The sequence below is a fragment of the Loxodonta africana genome, chromosome 9 (assembly GCF_030014295.1).
Source record: "Loxodonta africana isolate mLoxAfr1 chromosome 9, mLoxAfr1.hap2, whole genome shotgun sequence".
In the NCBI taxonomy this organism is placed as follows: domain Eukaryota; kingdom Metazoa; phylum Chordata; class Mammalia; order Proboscidea; family Elephantidae; genus Loxodonta; species Loxodonta africana.
This window is the reverse complement of record NC_087350.1, coordinates 54397001-54419156: the sequence shown is the minus strand read 5'-3', so window position 1 is coordinate 54419156 and position 22156 is coordinate 54397001. Positions and strand designations below refer to the sequence as shown.

The 22156-nt window shown below is 41.4% G+C and overlaps 1 protein-coding gene across 2 annotated transcripts in view; it reads right to left on the bottom strand.

The window, feature by feature from the left end:
• Positions 1–17942, bottom strand: part of TTLL11 (tubulin tyrosine ligase like 11) — a 302560-nt gene extending 284618 nt beyond the window's left edge. For both annotated transcript variants that reach the window (XM_003407494.4, XM_023544971.2), the window contains exon 1: positions 17517–17942. In XM_003407494.4, the coding sequence (XP_003407542.3) occupies positions 17517–17942 (426 nt within the window). The remainder of the gene's footprint in view (positions 1–17516) is intronic.
• Positions 17943–22156: the final 4214 nt, after the last annotated feature.

Genomic DNA, 22156 nt, shown 5'->3' with positions numbered 1-22156 from the left:
CGCATTAAGAGTAGAAAGTTTTCACAGCTATGACATACCACTAAAGGAACATCTTTGCAACCTGCCTAGAGAGTCAAAAAGTCTAGTAATTTCTGAGAAAATGTCATAAAAATCCAGCAAGATGCAATACTTTCTGTAAGTAGTCTCACACAGAGCCTGAGACTCCTTAAGAAAGGAACAAGTGCACAGGCTAAAGAAAGCTATGTTATCATGGAAAGTAAACCCTGCCAAAACCTAAGGCTTTCAGCAACTTACAAACAGCTGGCTCTCTATTTCCAGCTCAAGCTCTGCAATGCCAGAGACAGGCATGAGTTCACTCCCTGGAATCCCTTTATGACATTTCCTTTAAAGAAAATAGCCGCTTTGAAGGTAGTCCAAAAAACAGCACTAGAACCATTACTGATTACACAGTTCCATTCAATTAACATTTGCTGCATGCCTTCTCTGTGCCAGGCATTGCGGACTCAAAGATGAATAAGACAAGCTTCCTGCCACTGGATATCTTACAGCCTAGGGGAGGAAGCAGACCATCTCGATCAATAACCTTCCCCTCCCACCACCATCCTGTCCTAGGGAGCATCATCTCTCCCCTGAGGTCTACAATAGCATCCTAACTTGTCTCTCTGCCTCCACTCTTGAACCTCTCTCTAATCCATTCTCCATACAGCAGTCAGAGTGATCTTCTTAAAATGCAAGTGTAATTATCTTGTTCCCCATGTATTTAGGCAATGATCTGGCCTCTGCATGTGTTCTGACCCCTGAATGCCTGCTGGCAAGGCTATAATCGAAACAGAGACTCCTTTATCAAGCCAGGACCTCTGAAAGGCCTCATTCTCAGTGAGTGAAGTAGAAGAAAACATGCCTTACCTTGCCTTGCTTTGGCCTTGGCTCAGAAAAGGGGTAATAAAAGGAATAAGGCCTCTGCCCTGACTGTCTAACCATAATACCTTGCTGATGTAAGTTTGGAGTCAGAATCCATACTACATCTATAATCTAAAAAGCCTAAAAACAAAGATTTAGTTTTAAGTGACCTGGGTTAGCAAAGCCCTCTAAGGCATACGCACAAAATGAAAATTCTCACTTTAACCCCAGGTCTCAAAGAATTACCAGAGACTAAAGTTCCAAGGAACGTGAGCTCACCATAAAATATAAAAATTTTTAAAAATAAAACAAATACACAAGGAAATAAATCACTGGGAGCAAAAGTCAGTAGAAACAATAAACTATAGAACTAGACCCACCGAGACTTCCGATAAAGAGATTATCAGACACTGGATATAAAATAGGTATGTTTAATAAGTTTAAAGAAATAAAAAGCACCATGAAGGAACAAAAGACTATTGAAAATAAGTAGACATAGAAATTAAAAGCCATAGAGGATATGGCGAGAAGGTCTGACAAACATCTAATCAGAATCCAAGAAGGAAAGATGAGAGATTGGTGAGAGACAATGTTGAAAGAGAAAACTGTTGAAAATTTTCCAGAATTAATGAAAGATGCCAAATCTCAGATTCAGGCATCCCAAGAAATTAGAACAGAATAAGTAAAAAGAAATTCTTACCTAGAAATGTCATAATGACACTAAAGACATCTAAGACAAAGTAAAGATTTTAAAAGCAGCCAGAAATGAAAAGACAGATTACCAACATCAAAAAAAAAAAAAAAAAAGAGAGAGAGAGACTGGTATGTGCAACAAAACACTCTTTCAAGAATGAGGGCAAAATAAAGGTGATTTTGGAAAATAAAAACTGATAACATATATTATAAATAGTCCTTCACTAAAGGAACTTCTAAAAACATTACTTCCCAAATAAATAAAAGGATCCTAAAGGGAAGATCTGAGTTGTAAAAGGGAATAATGAACAAAGAAAATTGTAAATACATGTGTAAGTCTAAAAAACACTGAGACTATGTAAAATAATAATAATGTCTAATTTGTGGAGTAAAAAAAGGAAAAAACAAGACCGAACTAAAATATTAGAGAACAAAATCATATAAGTTTGGAGGGATGTGATCATAATCGTCTTAGTTATCTACTGCCGCTATAACAGAAATACCACAAGTGGATGGCTCTAACAAACAAAAATTTATTTTCTCACAGTTTACAAAAAAAAAAAAACTCATTGCCATTGAGTCAATTCCAACTCATAGCAACCCTATGGGACAGCACAGAACTGCCCCATACGGTTTCCAAGGAGCAGCTGGTGTATTCAAACTGCTGACTTTTTGGTTAGCAGCTCATTGCTTAGCCACTGCGCTGCCAGGGCTCCTCACAGTTTTTGAGGCTAGGGTGCTGGCTCCAGGGGTAGGTTTTCTCTCTCTGTTGGCTCTAGGGGAGAGTCCTTGTCTCTTCAGCTTCTGTTTCCTGGTTCCTGGGAGATCTCCATGTGTGTTGGCATCTATCTTTCTCCATCTCTGCTTGCTTAATCTGCTCCTTTTATATCTTGTAAGAGATTGACTCAAGAACACCCTACATTAATCCCACTCATTAACATAACAAAGGCAACCAATTCCCAAATGGGATTATAACCACAGACATAGGGGCTAGGATTTACAACACATATTTGGGGGGACACTATTCAGTCCATAACAATAATGAAAGCATTCTAAGATCCTTGCACTGTTAAGATGAGAGTAAAGATACTAGCTTTAGACTTTGTGAAATATGCATACATATTAAAATTTCTAGGGTAGTCAAGAAGAAGAAAAACAGAATATATAACTTCCAGACTATAAAAGGAGGAAATAAAAAAAAATCAATTAAAAAAGATATATAATCCACAAAAATAAAGAAAAACTTTAACATAACTGTTTAAGTAATTAATAGACCAGACAAGAAATTAAGGATATCAAATATGCACAATACAATTCACAATTAACATATGTAGACTACTGTATTCAATAACTATAGAATACATATTCTTTTCAAGCACATGTGAAATACTTATAAAAACTGATCACGTATTAGTCCTAAAGCAACCAAAAAAAAAAAAAGGAAGGAATTAAGAAACATCTTCTAACCACAATGCAATTCAGTTAGAAATTAATACCAAAAAGGCAAGTAAGAATAACCTCATATGTTTAGATTTTTTAAAATACATCTAAATAGCTCATTGGCCAAGGAAGAAATCTTCAAGAAAATGTAAAATACATAGATCTAAAAGGTGATCAAAAAATACTACATGTCAATGCTTGTAGGCATAGCTAAAGAGTACTTAGAGACAAGTTTGTAGTCTTGAATGCTTTTATCAGAAAAAGATACAAGGCTGAAAATTCAATGTCTAAAGATCCAACTTACTGTCAGAAAAAGAACAAAATAAACCTCAAAAGGTAGAATAAAAAAATGATTTTAAAAAACCAGAAAATTGTGAAATAGAAAACAAAGATACAATGGAGAGGATCAAAAAAGGCAAAAGTTGTTTCTTTGAAACAACTAATCAATTGAGAGCCGTTGTAAACACCATGCATGACCACGGAAGGGTAATTAGCCTAACCTCAGGTGGGAGTAAGGGAAAGCTTATAGAAAAGATAAGTATAATCTGATTCTTGAAGGATGTATAAGAGTTAGCCAAAGAAAGGGAGGCAGCATTCTAAGGTGAAGGAAAAGCATGGACAAAGGTCAGGGGAATGGTACCGCATAAAGCTTCAAGAGAACTACTAGCAGCATGGTGTCAGTACTCCACAGAGTCAAGGCAGGGAATATGGAAGGTAAAGCTAGAGAAGTTTAGGGCCAGATGGTAATAAAAACATTAACAGCTAATGCCCAACTGAGCCTTTAATATGCAGCAGGCATTATAAGTACATGATTGTATCTTTTTATATTGATGACAAATGACTTTGGGAGGTACAGTTGATATTTTGCTCATTTTATAAAAACTAAGGCTCAGAGTAAAATTTGCCCAAGTTTACATAGTGAGTTGCCTCAAACCCTCCTGTGTGTGGCTCCAAAGCTCATACTTTGCAACAACCATGCTATCCTCCCTCCCAGGTCATGGAGGGCTTCCTATGGAGACTTTATAAGTATCCTGAATTTTATGCTTCAAGTAACTATTCAAATTTTTTAAAGAAAAAAAAACTCACTCATGAAAAACTTTGGAGTCTATTATAGCTGCCACTACTTTATGCCACCAGGACAGGATTCCATTAGATACAGGTGTCTAAGGCAATACTGCAATACAGAATTAACAACAGAGGGCACTGAACTTTTACGACTCCCTAAGGCATATTTCCAATTAGTACTTAGGAGGTAGGTATTGTTGAATTATGATAACTGGATTGATGGGCATATGAAATTTTTTAACAGCTCCACTGAGGTGTATATAATTCACCTGTTTAAAGTATATAATCCAAAGGTTTTTAGTATATTCAAAGAGCTGTGCAAGTATCACCACAATCAATTTTAGGGCATTTTTTAATCAGCCCAAAAAGAAACACTATACCCATTAGCAGTAACTTCCCATTTCCCTCCCAAGCCAACCTCCCCACCCCACACCCTGCCAGCTCTAGGCAACCACTAATCTACTTTCCGTCTCTACAGATTTGTGTATTCTGAACTTTTCATATAAATGGAATCACACAATATGTGGTTTTTTTGGTAACTGGCTTCTTTCACTTGACATACTTTCTAAGGTTCATCCATGTTGCAACATGTATCAGTACTTCCTTTTTATGGCTGAATAATATTCCATTTTATGGATACACCACATTTTGTTTACTCATCAGCTGATGGACATCTAGGTTATTCCCACTTTGGGGTTTTAGGAATAATGCTGCTATGAACATTTAGTAAAGGTTTTTGTCTGAACACCTGTTTTCAATTATCTTGGGTAAATACTTAGGAATCGAATGGCTCAGTCATATAATTCTATGTTTAATTTTTTAAGGAAGTGCAAACTCTTTTCCATAATGGCTGCACCACTGTACATTTTCACCAGCAATGTATGAAGGTTCCAATTTCTCTACATATTCACTTGTTATTTTCCATTGTTTTTGTTATTATTATACACATCAAGGAGCCCCGGGCGGCACAGCAGTTAAGAGCTCAGCCGCTAACCAAAAGGTTGGTAGTTCGAATCCAACAGCCGCTCCTTAGAAACCCTAGGGGGCAGTTCTGTTCTGTCCTATAGGGTCACTACGAGTTGGAATCAAATAGATGGCAATAGGTTTTCAAATGATCCCTGGTGGTGCGACGGTTAATCTGTTAACCGAAAGGTTGGCAATTCAATCCCACAAAGTGGCTCCGTGGGAGAAAGACCTGGTGATCTGCTCCTATAAAGATAACAGCCTAAAAAACCCTAGAGGCAGCTCTACTATGTCACACGGGGTCACTATAAGTCAAAATTGTCTTGATGGCAACAACAGTAGGTATGAAGTCGTATGTCACTGTGATTTTGATAAGCATTTCCCTAATAGTTTATATTGGCATATGACATTTGAATATAGCTTTTAATATATCCTTTTTTTTTTTTTTTTTACACCAGAGACATTTTGACAAGACCTGAGAAGTAACCTAAGAAATGGAAACTTTCAGCAGTCTCATTACCCAACTGTGCGCAAAATGCTTAAGCCTTACCCCAAGGTAGGAGATCAAGAATGGGGTAAGGAGTTAAATGGGGGAAGAGAGAGTCAAGGATGGACAGAAAGTTTGCAGAGCATGGAAAAATGTTTAAATCATAATTTGGGCATTGGTATTAACCTAATAATATAATCACATTTTATGAGCTTTGTAAAACCTGAAAATATATGCCTAAACAAAATACTGGAAGGAAATGTTTCAACATGAAAACAGTGATTGCATTGCAATGGTGGAATTGTATTTTTTTTCCTATTTTTGCAACTTTAAACAGTATACAAGGATTATTTACATAAGTGAGGTATGTGCTTTTTAAACAAAAGTAACACCTAGACTCAAAGCCCAATCCTGTACTATATGACTTAAGAAAGCACTAACTTTGGATGGCCTTATTTCTAAAATGCAAAGTAATCAAAATCTATTCCGATGGGCAGTATGGTTCACTGGGACAAGAGCTGGCCTGAAAGCCAGAATACCTGGCCACTGGTTCTAAGGTGCATGTCACTTAACACCTCTGAAAGGTGGGAGGGTTAAAACAGAATAAATACTGGGTACTCACTTTTTTTTTTTTACTCACTTTGGTATACTCCTGACTCCCCATGGGACAGAACTTACAAGGGGTGGGAATTCAAACCCAACTCTAACTCTATACCACACTGACATCCGAAAAACAGAAATAATGAAATTGACCATACTGCACAAAGTAAAAGTCAGGTTAGATAAATGTATGTGAAAGTTCCACATATTATATATGGTTCCATAGAAATTTAAGACACCACGCAGCCTGTTAATTCACTAGAACTTCAGTAGCATCTGAAGTCAGAATTGTGTGTTTCTTCTGTTCTCTTAAACCAACTTGGAAAAAAAAAAAAAAGACCTATTGCTGTAGATTAAAGGCTGCTTTTAGTGCGTGAGAAGGAAAAACTATCTTAATTATAATAATGTAGAATATGCAAGGCAAATGATTAGTAATTAGAGGTTTAAATAACCAAAAGTGGAAAAATTTTTATAACATAGATGAGACAAAAAGTAACTATCTGTAATGTATCGAGAAATCTTACAAAGCAATAAGAAAAATATAAACAACTCAAAATATAAATGAACAAAGAATACATTCAGGCAACTCACAGATGAAGTAGATCAAATGACTAATAAACGTATGCAAAAAGCTGCACCTTATTAACAAAGAAAAGTAAATTAAAAAAAACATGTTTTTACCTACCAATTTGGCAAAAATTTAGAGCATTAATAGTATCCAGTGTAGAAGAGAATATGAGAAGACAGACACTCGCATACACAGCTGGCAGCAATTCAGTAGCAAAGATCAAAATATAAATAGTATACATCCTTTAACACTGATTTCTACGAGTTTATCCTACAGAAATATTTGCACAAGTACGTGCTTAACGGAAACCCTGGTGGCGTAGTGGTTAAGTGCTACGGCTGCTAACCAAAGGGCCAGCAATTCGAATCCACCAGGTGCTCCTTGGAAACTCTACGGGGCGGCTCTACTCTGTCCTATAGAGTCGCTATGAGTCGGAATCGACTAGAAGGCGCTGAGTTTGATTTTGGTTTTGAGGTGCTTAACCAGTGATGTTTACTGCATCGCTATTTGTAGGAGAAAGAAAAAGAGCATCCATCAATAAATTGTGATATATCCATAAAATGAACTATCAGATTGTTATTAAAATGAAATAAACCTGTATGCACTAACAGAGAAAGATGTCCATGAGGTGTTGCTAGAAGAGCAGTTCTCGTGCACTATATATATAGTGTAATGGCCGCATGGCTGTAAAAACAATAAAATTCTCTATATTTATATATATATGTGTATCTCTACATATGACTTATATGTAGTCATTAGCATGGTTCACCTAATACTCTGATTCTCCTCTTTACACCCACATGGTAGACCTGCACATCCCCACCGTCTACTGAAGTTAGGCACGATCATGTTAACTTGCTTGGGCAAATGAAATGTGAACAGAAGTGACATGTTACTTCCAGGTAGAAGTCTTAAGAACCAATTCACACTTTGCCACATTCCCTCGTCCTCAGTGATCTCATGGAAGCATGTGTTGCGTGGAAGCCTGGGTTTCTGAAAAACCGAAATGAACAACCCATTCCCCTACCCCCATCACCACCAACCCACATTGAATACATAATATGAGCAAGAATAAACTTTTGTTGTATTAACCCCCTGATTTGTGCAGGTGTTTGTTACTGCAGTACAACCTGGCCAGTCCTGATACATACAGGAATAAGAAAAAAAAATCTGGAACGATGCATACAGAGCTGTAATCCCGGTATTAGCTCCAAGGAGTAGGATTAAAGGGGAAGAGGGAAAGGAAGGGGGATGAAAACTAGGGACTTCCAGTCTTTATTTTCTATATTTGGGAACTGTATAAATTTTTTATAAGCACATATTGGTTTTGGAATTTTTACAAAGGTTTTTGTTAATAATCTAAGATGTCCAGAAAATGTTCTATTGTTGCTTTTTAAAAAAATTCCCATAAACCACCGTTCTGACACAATAATAAATAAAATCTCCCTGTGGGCATAAAGAACAAAATAGGAAAAGTTCTAGGCAGATGTACAGAAGAACTTATTTAAAAAGTAAAGCTATACCTAGGGATGACTGCACAGGAGATAAACTGCCCTATTCTCCCAGCTTTATGAAGGATGAAAGTTTTTATTCAGATGACACAGAAGCAGATGGGCAAAGTGAAGGTGCCACCAGAAATGTCTGCTATGACTTACAAAACATTTATAAAAATTACTAGATAATGGTTCAAAACCCCCAGGGAAACAAACATGTACACAAATGGCAGCAGAGGCATCTGTTAAGGCAAGGCACAACTTGATGTGAGGAGAGAGAGATGTTAGTTCATCTGGAACAGAGAACAAGATAATTGTTCTCTCCAGCAAAATGGTAACCTTTGTTGAGGAGGCTCAGGGACCTGACTCAGCTTCTGACGAGGAACCACAGGGAAGAGGAGGGGTTCAAAATCCATTAAAGGAATGGCTAGGTGATTTTCCCATTCATACCATCTTTTTTTTTTTTTTTCTAAAATGTTAATTAAGATGTCACAGAAATTCATCAGAGGGAAAAGCAAACTAACACATATTCTTACTTTCAAGCACCAGGTGCTTTAAATGTTTTCTAATTTAATCCACACAACAACCCTACTGAGTATTTCAGGCTCATTCTTAGAAATGCAGAAACTGCAGCTCAGAGAGATAAAACTACTTGTCCAGGGCCACAAAGCTATTATGTGGCAGAGCCAAGGTTCAAAACCACGTCTGGCTATGGTCTTTCCAGGATCGGTGGGGAGCGCTAACTACGGATGAAATTACGAAATAAAGAAATCAGCTCAGAAAATTCACATTCCTTCCTGCAGCTAATGGGTATATTTGCATATAACAGCAGTTCTCTTCTGTTAACTAGTCACCTTATTTGTTTTGTGAGCAGTAATCAAAACAGTTTGATACCAGTAAAAGGACAGACAGCTAGACTAATGGAATAAAACTGAGAGTCCAGAAATAAACCCATGCATTTATGGCCAAGTGATTTTCAACAAGGGTGCCAAGTCCATTAAAGGTGGAAAGAGTCATCTCCTCAGCAAATGGTGCCGGGACAACTAGATCTCCATGTGCAAAAGAATGAATTTGGACCCATACCTCACATCATATATGAAAATTAACTCAAAATGGATGAATGACCTAAATATAAGAACTAAAGTCATAAAACCCTTAGAAGAAAACATAAGCATAAAGCTCTGGGACCTAGTTTTTGACAGTGGATTCTTAGACAGTGCACCAAAAACACAAAAGAAAAATAGTTAAATCAGACTTCATCAAAATTTAAAGCTTTTGTGCATCAAAGGACTTTATCAAGAAAGTGAAGTGACAATCTACAGAATAGGAGAAAGTATTCAGTAACCATATATCTGATAAGGATTTAATATCCAAAATTTATTAAGAACTCCTACAACTCAACATCAAAAAGATAAACAATTCAATTTATAAATGGGCAAAGGACTTGAACGGACATTTCTCCAAAGAAGATATACAAATGGCCAATAAGCACATGAAAAGATGCTCAACATTAGACATTAGGGAAATGCACATCAAAACCACAGTGGGGTACCAATTCATACTGCCTAGGATGGCTGCTATCTTAGTTATCTAGTGCTGCTATACAGAAATACCACAAGGGGTGACTTTAACAAACAGAAATTTACTTTCTCACAGTTTAGGAGGCTAGAAGTCTGAATTCAGGGTGCCAGCTATAGTGGAAGGCTTTCTCTCTCTGTGGGCTCCAGAGGAAGGTCCTTGTCAGCTTTTGTTTCTTGGTTCCTTGGAGATCTCATGTGGCGTGGCATCTATCTTCCCCCAACTATACTTTTTGCTACTTGCTTAATCCGCTCTTTTTTTTTTTTAAATAATTTTTATTGTGCTTTAAGTGCAAGTTTACAAATCAAGTCAGTCTGTCACATATAAGCTTATATACACCTTACTCCATACTCCCATTTACTCTCCCCCTATTGAGTCAGCCCGCTCCCTCCTTCCAGTCTCTCCTTTCTTAATCTGTTCTATATCTCAAAAGAGATTGATTAAAACACACTCCACACTAATACTGGCTCACGAACATAACAAAGAAAACCTATTCCCAAATGAGATTATAACCACAGGTATCAAAAAACTAACCAAACCTGTAGCCATTGAGTTGATTCTTACTCATAGCAACCCTACAAGACAGAGTAGAACTGTCCCATAGGGCATAATCTTTACAGAGGAGCTCTGATGGTACAATGGTTAAAGCACTTGGCTGCCATCCGAAAGACTGGCAGTTAAAACCCACCAGAGGCTCTCAGAGAAAGATGTGGCAATCTGCTTCTGTAAAGATTACAGCCTTGGAAACCCTCTGGGGCAGTTCTGCTCTGTTCTACAGGGTCACTATGAGTCAAGATCGACTCAACAGCAGTGGGTTTGGTTTTTTGGTTTAATCTTTATGGAAGCCAACTGCCACATCTTTCTCCTTCAGAGTGGCTGATGGGTTCTAACTGCTGACCTTTCGGGTAGCAGTCAAGAGGTTACCCACTGTACTATCAGGGTTCCTTACCCAATAGAAGGAAAAGTAACATTAACTGAGTACTCACAGTGTACCAAGCATTAAACTAAGGCAACTTACATATATTCCCTTATTTAACTTCACAAAAATTGTGCAAGATAAGTAACGCTAGGCTCATTTGCACAATAAAGAAATTGACACTCAGAGAAGTCCTGTATTTTGTTCACAGTTTAGTCACACAAGCAGTTAGTGGCAAGAATTTTAACACATATCTGTCTGATTCTAAAACTCTGCTAATTCCAGGACACACCACTTCCCCTTTAAAGAAGGCACTTAAAGAGTGGTCAATTACCTTTACAACACGTCCTTCTCAAGGGATAGATTTAAAAGTAAAAGAAAATATATGACTACATTTTTGCAGCCAACTTCTACTGATCCAATACCAGAACCCAGAGCACTACCAAAACTGAGACACAATACAAAGTGTATGTTTCATAACACAGAAAACAGCTCTAGCAACTGCAACACCTGCTATAAATGAAAATTTTAATTTTGTAGTAGTTATAGAATTTGAATATGAGCCCCTGGAATTTATTGTCTTTTAATGGGCTATTTAAGTCCTCTAAGTTAGTGTGAATTCATGAAGCCATTACATATATCGTACTGTTCAAAGCGTAAGTGGTAGTGAATTATGATTTTTATAGAATGACAAGCTTAACATGCAGAGGCAAAACTGGTGGATTAGACATTAAAATAACATGTCTTTGAAGTAAAACATTTGATAGAATGGGACATAAACCATTCTTAAACATAATGCTGTTTTCAAAAAATGGGAAGTAAATCGCAATGACTATCATTAAAACTGGAAGGGAGGGAGGTTAAAACTACTCATTTTTCACTTTCTACCCTGGCTCCTTCCAAAAGGAATCTGATTCAGAGCCATTCAAAGAGCAGGCTCACATTCCACAGAGGAGCAGGGCGACTCGGCTAGTCAAATGGCACAGGAATCACCTCTCCTCTGGGGGCAGCACCAAGGCAGGATTTGGAAGTCGCAGGTACTCAGTACTCCCTCTGCCAGGCAGGATATATTTCAACGTGTTTTATTTTAAGTCCCAGTTGCAATATCGCTCTGCTGGTTCTGAGCGCCTCCACTGCTATTTAAGGGTTATGGGTCAGATGAGGAATGGGGGGTTAAGAAATATAGAATTATATAGTACATTAAATGGGGGCTTTGGAATGAGACAGGTGACTTTTTAAACCCTGACTCTCTCACCTACTCAGCTTTTTCAATTGTTATTTGGGAATAATAGAATAACTCCATTCAGGGTGGTTTTTAACAAAGGATTAGCAAAGGTGGTATAGGACTGTACACTAGTTATGAGCACAAGCCTGGATAGCTCTGTAGCTTGTTAGCCGCATGGCCTTGGGCTAGCCTGTACCAATTTCTCTCTCTAAACCTGTTTCCTCATCTGTAAATTGGAGATGATAATAGGATCTACTTCAGAGGGTTGCTGTGAGAATTAAATAAAATAATCCATGGTAAATGCTCAATACAATTTAATTAGCATAAAGCACTTAGTACAATGCCTTGTTATTGTTGTCAGTTGCTGGCGAGTGACTCTGACTTATGGTAATGCCAAGTGTGCAGAGTAGAACTGCTCCATAGGGTTTTCAAGGCTGTGACCTTTCAGGACCAAATTGCCAGGCCTGTCTTCCAAGGAGCCTCTGGGTGGGTTTAAGTCGCCAATGTTTTAGCTAGTAGAAGAGCATTTAACCATCTGTGCCATCCAAAGACTCCAGTACAGTGCCTAGCACATAACAGATATTTAGTAAATATTATATATTATAGCTAATATTATCCAAGTCATAAGTAGGACAATATAATAACTGTACACATGTTCTGAATAAAACATGGATAAATTTCAGAAAACAACTCAAGATTTGGAATCTCTGAAACAAAGAGATCACACTGTAATAGATCTCAGGGCAGGGACTTATGCAAACTATTTCCAACAAATGTCCCTCTATCAAATCTCTCAGCACTCTCAGTCATATTAGCTGGTGTCCATGGCACCACTGTGCCCATATACAAAACCCACATCTCCAAGGAGGGCAGCTCACAACAATACTGGCATCTATTCCCTGTGGTGTTCTTTTCTCTAAGGTTTTCATTAATGAGAGTAGCAAAATTGCAAAAGAATATGACAGGGGATAGGGAGAGAAGTTCACACAATTGGAAGAGGACTGTACAATTCCATAAACATTTACTGAGCATTTTCTACGAACCAGGAACCATGCCTCTCTTTCATGTAGCAACTTCAGTGGTGACCCTCTAAACACAATTCTGCTATTCTAGAATAAAATTTTAGTATGACCTATAAGTTCACTGAGCTAATGTCTATAAATCTTCTCTTGAGAAACAAATTTGAAATTATGAACTCAGTTGAATAAGACCTGACTCAGAATGGATATGCCTGAAAACTGAATCATCAGGGAGTTGGCATGGTTCTCTTGCGAGTGCAGGAAAATGGGCAAGGGAAGCTCGATCTATATATGGCAAGCAATCTGTGAACAAATTCAGTCTGAAACTCAAGCTTCTTGGCATGTCCTTCAAAGTCCTCTGTGATCTGGATCCTCCTTCATCTCTCTTCACTCTCCAATGCACTCCCTAAACTCCCATTATCCCATTCTGAGTATAGATCTGGGTTGACACTCCCTGCCTTTCCTCATACTCTATGGGGTGCCCTTTACCCATTCAACTGCCTGGCTATCTCCTAGCTACTGTTTAAAAACTCAGTCCAGGCATCACCTTCCCTCTAAGCCCTCCTATAGCCCACACCTCCTACACAAGAGACACCTCTTCTCAGTATACTCACAGCCCCCTGTGCTCACCTCTAACACTGCCCCACCAGACTGGACCGTAATTATATATTTGCACTATCTGTCCCTCTGGATTGGCAGCTCCTTGAGGAGAAGGAGTATATACCCTATTTACATCTCCAGTTCCTAACCCAGGGTCTGCCAACAGAGTAGCGGAGAAGAGCATGGAATTGAAGTGTGGTTTCAAATGGAATGCCCATTTCAAAAGCTAACTCTGCCACTTACTAGCTGTGTGACCTTAGATAAGTTACTTAACCTCTGTGTACTTCAACTTCCTCATCTTTAAAATGGAGACAAAAAGAACTTATTTTATTGGGTTATGGTGATAATCAAGTAAGTTTATATATGGACAGCACTTAGAACAGTGCCTAGCAAAGAGTAAGATCTATGTAAGAGTTCATTATTATTGTGGTTGTTGTTAAATGCACATGGAATAAAAAGCCAAGGATGGTGGCGAGGTGGGGGGGAGGGGTAGATTGTGCCCTGTAGCTGAAGAAAACTTCTGAATTCACATGCTGACTCAGTGCTGCCAGTTAAATGGAGTGTGTTATATAGCCCCTCACTACACCCCCACAAAAGAAGACACAGAACTTCCACTCTGGTTGGTATTCATGACCTGATTTCTTACCTCCCCAAAACCAGCCAACCAGTACTCCCAAGCCCTGCAGCAGCGACACAGTTCTGCATTCAAAGGACACTGTTGCTCAACCCCTTGCTGCCCTGCTCCCGGTAGATATGCCCATTCTTAGAACATCAATGCTGGGAGGTACTTTAGAGATGATGTGGTCCAAAACCACCCCTGTAACAGATGGGGAAACTAAGGCCTGGAAAGGTCATGCATTTGCACTTTGTAAGTACCTGGTTTATATATACGTTACCTGTCACATGGTTAGCTTTGTAGTGAATGCTAAGCATAACATAATCATAGAAGATTATCTAACCTGGTATTTTTCAAACACCACATTCTAGGATGTCACGATGAGATGTGAGCTCTGTTGCGAGTATTTCCTTCACTCATTTGGTGAACAGTTATTGAACACCTACATGTTTTGGACCCAGGAGACACACAGTGAACAAGTCAGACACTACCCTGCCCTCAGGAACTCACAGACTAATGAGGAAAAGTGACACTGAGTAAATAATCGAATGTCTGATAGTTAAGTCTTACTGCTGAGAGCAAATTAGGTCTTAAAATATATTAGAATGAGCATCTCCACTTACATGCCAATACACTTTCCGAGAGGGAGAAAAAGGCATGGGAGAGGCTGGGCAGTTCAACTACTCATTGCTATTGGGTGGATTCCAACTCATAGTGACCCTATAGGACAGAGTAGAACTGCCCCACAGGGTTTCCAAGGAGTGATTGGAGGATTTGAACTGCTGACCTTTTGGTTGGCAGCCGAGCTCTTAACCATTGCACCGCCAGTGCCCTAGAAATTGCCTACAAATTGCCCACCAGTGCAAGGTCTCATGTAAATTAACATTACCAGTGTGTGGGCTGAATCATCAGAGGGTTGGCATGTAGCAGTAAAGAACTAGCTTTAACTGAGAACCACTGCACTAGCTCTACTCATCCCCATTTTACAGATAGAAAACTGAAGACTAAGGATTAAACTGACTTGCCCTAAGAAGCACAGCTGAAAAATGGAAGAACCTTAAAATTCTGTAACGGCTCACACAGCCTTCAAAAAAAGTTCAAATCTCATAGGAGGCCTCACTTCTCCAGCCTTGTCTCTCACCATCCACCTCCCGCTTTATGATCTGGCCATACTGAACAACTTGCAAAGCCAATATGTACCTCTGCTTTGCCCATACTACTCGCTCCACCAGGGATCCACAGCCCCTTGCTAACTCCTATTCATTTCCAGCACTCAAGACTCAGCGCAGGTTTATTGCCTCCAGGGAGCACGTCCTGAAGTGCCCGTCCTCTAGCTCCCACAGCACTTATACCTTTACATATATAGAGAAACACTCATCACATAATATATTCAACCATTCAACAAATATTTATTGAGCAACTTCTATGTGCCAAACACCTGAAGATACAACAGGAAATGAAATAAGGCTCCTGCCCTCATGGAGCTTACATTCTAGTGAAAGAAGCAGACAGACAATAAACAAACAATACATAATATAATGTCAGGTAGCGTTAAGTGCTATGGAAAAAATATAAAGAGCAAGGTTGGAGCCTTATCAAGCCTCTCTGAGGAAGTGGCATTTGATCAGAGATCTGAAGAAGTGACAGTAAGCCATGCAAATTGCTGGGAAAAGAGCATTTCAGGAAGCAACAGAAAAGGTCCTGTAATTACTGCAATTACTACTTTACTTGTGAGGGCAAAGGTTACATCATAACCATCTTTGATTCCAGGGCCCAGCACAGAATGTGGCACCTCCATAGGGACATTTACTGAATGAATGAATGAACCTCAACTGGCATGTATGCCTGATGATTTCTGAGTCCATCTGGGACCATGTCTCTTAGAGAACAAGATCTAGCCCACTTTGCATCCCTCTCTCCCACAGGGCGAAGCATAGATTCTGTTTGGGTGAGTCAGCCTTGCCTGACTCCATGGCCTGGTTTCAGTCCCAGGGTTCTCTGTTCATTAGGATGTGGCACTTATGAGTTCTCCAGTTAACCTTGTTCTGACCCTCATATCTCTGGCCTGGACCTGAGGCCCTCTCCATAAACCCAGATACTCCAGAACTGGGAGTGCTCCCTTGCTTTCCTCAGATTTCCCAGGCATTAAAGTTCTTCCCTGCATCCCAAGCCCCAAGGCTGAGGGACTTGGCGCCTGGGGTCAGACTTCCCCAGTGCTGACCTCTACCCACCTGGAAGTCTGCCCTGCCTGATTCTTGACTTCTGCACAAACCACATGACTCCATCTTGCTGGGACATGAACCCTCTGACCACATAAATCCTTTCTGCAACTACCTCTCTTCATGTTCCAACTTTGTAAAACCATTACTGAACCTACCAGAGCCAAGGCACAGGGGTAGGTACCAGAGTTCTAGTGTTGCTTGCTGCAACTGGGCGTAAGTCTCCAGACTGCCCTACCCTAAACTGCAATCCTGGCAGCACCAAGAGCACATTCAGCAGCCCTATAGGTTGCAAATAAAGACAAATGGCTTTATACACTTAGCCAACTGCAACATACACCTCTGGATGTAATCGGTGCTTCATCCTGGTACCCACCAAGTCTAAAATTGGTTCAGAGATGAATAACCCATTTCTTCACTCACTCTTTCACCCACCACTTACTGACACCTACTATATGCCAAGCCCTGGAACATAAAATACAGTGTCTGCACTGATGATGATGATGGTGGTGATTTTGAAGGAGGAAAGAGAGTAAAGGGTGGCAAGATGAGTTACCATTTACTGCATACTTGTGCTATGCTACATTAAGCAGTGAGTCTTTTAATTCCAACAAAACTATGAGATATGTATTATTAGCCTCACTTTACAGAGGAGGAAATAGGCTTAAGAGGTGAAGCAACTTGCTCAAGATCACACAGCTAAGTAGCAGTGTGTAGCGAGACCCCAGGTCAGCCTGTCTCCAAAGCACAAACTGTTAAAGTGCCCAAGAGTCTGGCAATAAGTGCTAAACAAATATGACTTAAAATGAGTACGTGAAAGAGACAGGGTCCCCATCCCCAGGGACTCACAAGCTTGTGGATGAGACAGGATATAAGCAAGTAACTACAGTGTGAAGACGCCAGTTTGGAAGGCTGCAGACCATGTAAAGAGCTTTAGGGGAGTCAGAGCACAGAATAGCTGACTTGGTCTGGAGGGGTCTGGGAAGCTTTCTTGGTGGAAGCGACTCTGGGGCTAGGCCTTGAAAGATGAGGAGATTGTGGCTGACAAGCAGGCTCCAGCGTGGCGCACCGCAGGAGCTCGACCCTTGCCCGCCGACCTGGCTTGGGCCGTGCAGGATCCTTTGAGGTCGTTCTGTCCACCCCCCTGTGCCCACACGGCAGGCCGGGCCTCACCTCCTTCCACTTGAGCTGGCGGATGCTGATCTTCAGAGCGTCCAGGGAGGTCCTGGCCTTGGAGCTGTCCACGGTGACCGGCCGCCGAGGTCGGGACTCGTCGGGACGGCGGCCTGAGCCCCGCTTGCAGCTTCGGCCCTTGCTCCTGGGTTTGCCATGAGGGCACAGGTCCTGCGCTGGAGCAGGTTCGGACACGGGCAGCGAGGGCGACGGCCGCGGCGGGTCGCGGACGTCCCCCTCCTCGGCCGCGCGGGGCCGGGCCGGGGCCGGGTCCCTGAGCTGCTCCCCCCCGGTCTTGCGCTCCGGCTCCCCGGCCGCGCCCGTGTCCACGAGGACCTGCTCCTCAGTCGCCTCCGCTGCGGCCGCGGCCACCTCCTCCGCCTCCCATGGGGCCGCCTGCTGCCTCTCGGAGATGCCCGGCAGCATGGCGCTCAGGGCCGGTGCCAGTGCCAGTGCCACCGCCGCCGTCGCCGCCGCTCCGCCGCCCCGGACCGCGACCAAGCTGTCGCCGCTGCCACTGCCGCCACGCGCTCCCCGCCCGAGCCCGTTGCCATGATCGCTCAGGCTCGGGTTGACAAGGGCAGTCACCGCCTGGGGACGGGGGCCGGAAAGGGACAATCGCCGACCCAGCCCCAGCGACCTCATAGGCGGATATGTCCACGTGACCAGGCCTGTCACAGAGGCGGCGGCGGCCATCTTGGAAGAGGGCAAAAAGCCGCCTGGGCCAGCCCATCCAGAGAACCCACAAGGTTTCCGAGGGCGTAGAACTTGAAGCGGGAAGGCGGAGGCGAGTTGAGTGTAGAAAGGTGTTGCGCACATAACAAGAGGCCTACTTTTCCCTGCTCCCCACACACACTCCCTGTGAACGCCACCATCGGGAAGCACCTCAATCTGGTGATGGACGTGACAAGTCCACACCCTCAAGGAGCAGCCGTCCGTTGGAAGAAACCCTTTCCTGCCCTAGGAGAGCCCCCTCACTGAGAGGGGAGACGCTTTTCCTGTTCTCAGGGAGGTCTCATTGAGATTGGGAAACTGTGGAGAAGCCATTCAGATACCCAGTCTAGATGAAAACCCGTTGCCTTCGAGTCGATTCCGACTCCTAGCGACCCTATAGTCTAGTTGAAGACTAGTTACAACAACTGCTTTTGCTTATTATGTCACGATTTTTAAAGCCAATCCAAGGAGAGGGCTCTCCCCTTTCAGCTGAAGAAGCCACATTTGGTTGGAGGAAGTGAATGAGGTTGGGATGATGTAACAGCAACCCAGAGCGAAGACAGTGCCACTTACTGCACTCTGTCTCCTCACTAGTGTGAAAAAAACACAGAAGTTATCGAGTTAAAAACAACTCCGTTGCCGTCAAGTTGTTTCTGACTCATACCGACTCTATAGAGTAGAACTGCCCCATAGGGTTTCCAAGGAGCTGCTGGTGGATTCGAACTGGACCGTTTGATTAACAGCCAAACTCTTAACCACTGTGCCACAAGGGCTCCACATGGAGCAAAGTGAGCCCTTTTCCTCACTCTTCTCTCTAGGCCTCTGGTTTCTTTCTTTTAGTCCAGGGTTTCACTGGTGAATAAGCAGCCTCAAAATGTGCAAGTCATAAACTCAAGAGGTCCAATCTGCCTTTTTAGCAGCAGAGGGTGCTCTTGTCTCTTCCCCAGAGCCCACCATGGCTTTGTTCCAGTGTTTCTTTAGATACGGTCATCTGACTGCCTGCACCCGAGTTACCTGGAGTGCAATCCAGGCCCCTGAACCTTACCCCCCAGAGACTTTGGTGCGATACAGTTGAGTGGGCCTGGGAATCTGCAAGCTAAATCAGCTTTTCTGCTGACCCTAAGGTAGCCAAGATCAAGAGCCATTGTTTGATTCTATTTCAAGGGCCTCTGCAGATCCTTAGAGCTGTCCATGGTACCAGTGAGAAGCCTTTACCGTCCCTAATCTTTCTCCACCAACCTACCCCCTCAAACTCTGTCACCCTTCCTGGCATCCCTATCTCAGCAAGTAGCACTGCCTTCATTAAGTTACCCGTGCTTGAAAATTACAAAGTCTCCCTTGTCCCCTAAAACCATTTTGTCACCACCTAATGTCTCTCTTTTTTTTTTTTAATGTCTTAGATGTTTTACTTTGAAATGCCTCTCCTTTCTTTCCTCTCTTAATCCATTCCTATTATCACTGCCATAATCCAGGCTTCTGCCTTTAGCCTGAGCCATTGCACCAGCCTCCGCATGGGTCTCCCTGTCTCTGGTCTCCACCAGGCTCCCATCCATTCTCCACTCTGCAACCAGACCTGCTTAGAAACCTCCCCTTGTTTCTCACAAGACAAAATCCAAGCACCTTAATCAGCCTATCTCTCTGCCTCTGCTGACCTCTCCACCACTCACCCCAATCTCCAGCCATACAGAACTTCTCACCATTCTCTGGAATCATCCTGCTCTCCCTGCCTCCATGCCTTTGTACACACTGCTTTGACTTCCTCTTCCTTTGTGTCTCTGCCTGGAAAACCCAGCTCAGATATCTGTCTTCTTCTTGAATAAATTTTCCTCAGTGTTCCTGAGGACAAGAGAAGAATTACAAGTCAGTATATGATTGAGGCAGAGTGAAAAATAAAAATTATTTAGGAGTTCAAGGAATGGAGAATTTACTGTGAATTAGAAAGCCAAGCCAAGATTCATATTAGACATAGAATATAAGCTGAGTATTTGAGGAGTAGGAATTAGACAGAAAGTAAGTGGTCATCTCTGAGGCTGTGGTTAGGGCTGCACACATAGTCATGGAGGTGACCCCAGGCTGAAAGTCACCTAGCCGTACTCTGCCCATCAAACCTCACCAATCAAAGCTGTGTCCACTAGAAGGGGGCACATTTGCTTACTGCTTCAAAGGCATCCAGGGCAAATTGAGCTCCTGTATTGACAAAAAGACGGGCAGTTTGAATCCACCAGGCACTCCTTGGAAACCCTATGAGGCAGTTCTACTCTGTCCTAATAGGGTCGCTATGAGTTGGAATTGACTTGATGGCAACAGGTTTGTTTTTTTGTTTTGTTTTTAACTGAGCAGGGAGGTGAGGAAAAGGCACAGTACAAACACATTTAAGAAGGAGATAATCATAAGCCTCTTCAGGACGGCAAGGAACAGGCTGGAGTGATTGAACACAAGCCTTGGAGGAAGGAAGGACAGGAAACAAGACCAATTTGAGCCTGATTTTTGGGGTCTTTGAACACCACGGTGAGTTCTAATTTCTCAGAAGGTCTAAAACGTATGAGTGGAAACTTTAATCCCATATGGGGAGCTCTTGAAAGAGAAGCTTCAGCTGTGGCTACTGAGAAACAAAGAGCACACTAGATTTAAGGACTAGGACTACTTCCAAAAAATACATGAATATATAAATAAAGTAGGTCTCTCCAGTAGTGCTCTCCTTTGCTTCACAGTGCGTACCACAGTTTATCACTTTAGTTTTACTTGTTTGCTTACTTGTTATAGTCTGTCTCCCTGGCCAGAGTCAAAGTGCCACAAGTAAGGAGTGTGCTGTTCTTGTTGACCACGGTATCCCAATGACTAGCAGAGTGCCTGGCAAAGAGTAGGCATTCACGACAATTTATTAAATGAATGAATGAATCAATTAATTGAAAAAAATTATACTACCCAGATATACAACACTAAGGAAACAGTTAAATGAATTATGGCAAATGCCATCAAGGACAGCTTTAGGTACTTAGGAAAATGTCACAAAGTTGTATTAAGGCAACTGGTGCAAGCCTTGTAATTAAAAAAAAAATACAAGGCTTAAAAAATTCTATGTGAACAGGGCCTGAAAGAATATACAAACAAATGAGAACAGCTGTGGTACTGGAAACACAAGATGTTGGTTGAAATTTTCCTTTCAATTTTGGCAAACGGTATCAGCCTTGACATTCTTCATGTCCTTGGACTCAGAAATCACTCCTGTGTCTGAAGATTTCTGCTAAAAATCAGAAGGCAGAGTAAGTTTTACATGGTAATTTATTATCAGTGAAAAATCTCTCTGTGCCAGGCCCTGTGCTAAGCATTTTTGCATACATACATTGTGTCATTTAAACTCCACAACAACCCTGGGATAGGTCCCTTTACCACATTTTACAGATGAGGAAGGAGATTGCTACTCAGAAAAGAGAAGCCATTTGCCCAAGTCACACAGCTAGTAAAGGAAAAGAAAGGATTCAAACTCAGGTTGGTCTAACACCAGAACCTGACTCCCAACACCCACACAAAGGCTTTGTTCACAAAACTACTCAACATATATTTAAACATAGTTGAGTCCATATATATTTATATGTATATATGAATAGATATATATATATATACACACACTAATCCTCAGCTATCTGAAAATTATATGCAGAGAAAAACACTTACTTCTGGGCAATGGAATTAAAGGTGACTGGTTTTCTTCTTTATTCTTTTCTGTATTTTCCCAAATTTTCTGTAATAAGCAGGCACTGATGGGTTTTCTGGTAGGCTTTGATAAATGGAAAATAAGTGTAATTTTTAAATAATAAATTTCCCTTGATTGTTGTTATATCACTTTTTCAGGAAGTCCAATTCTGGGGAAAGGGACAAGAAGGGACAATCCAAGGAAGTGGGGTGGGTGGCTTTTACGCAATGGT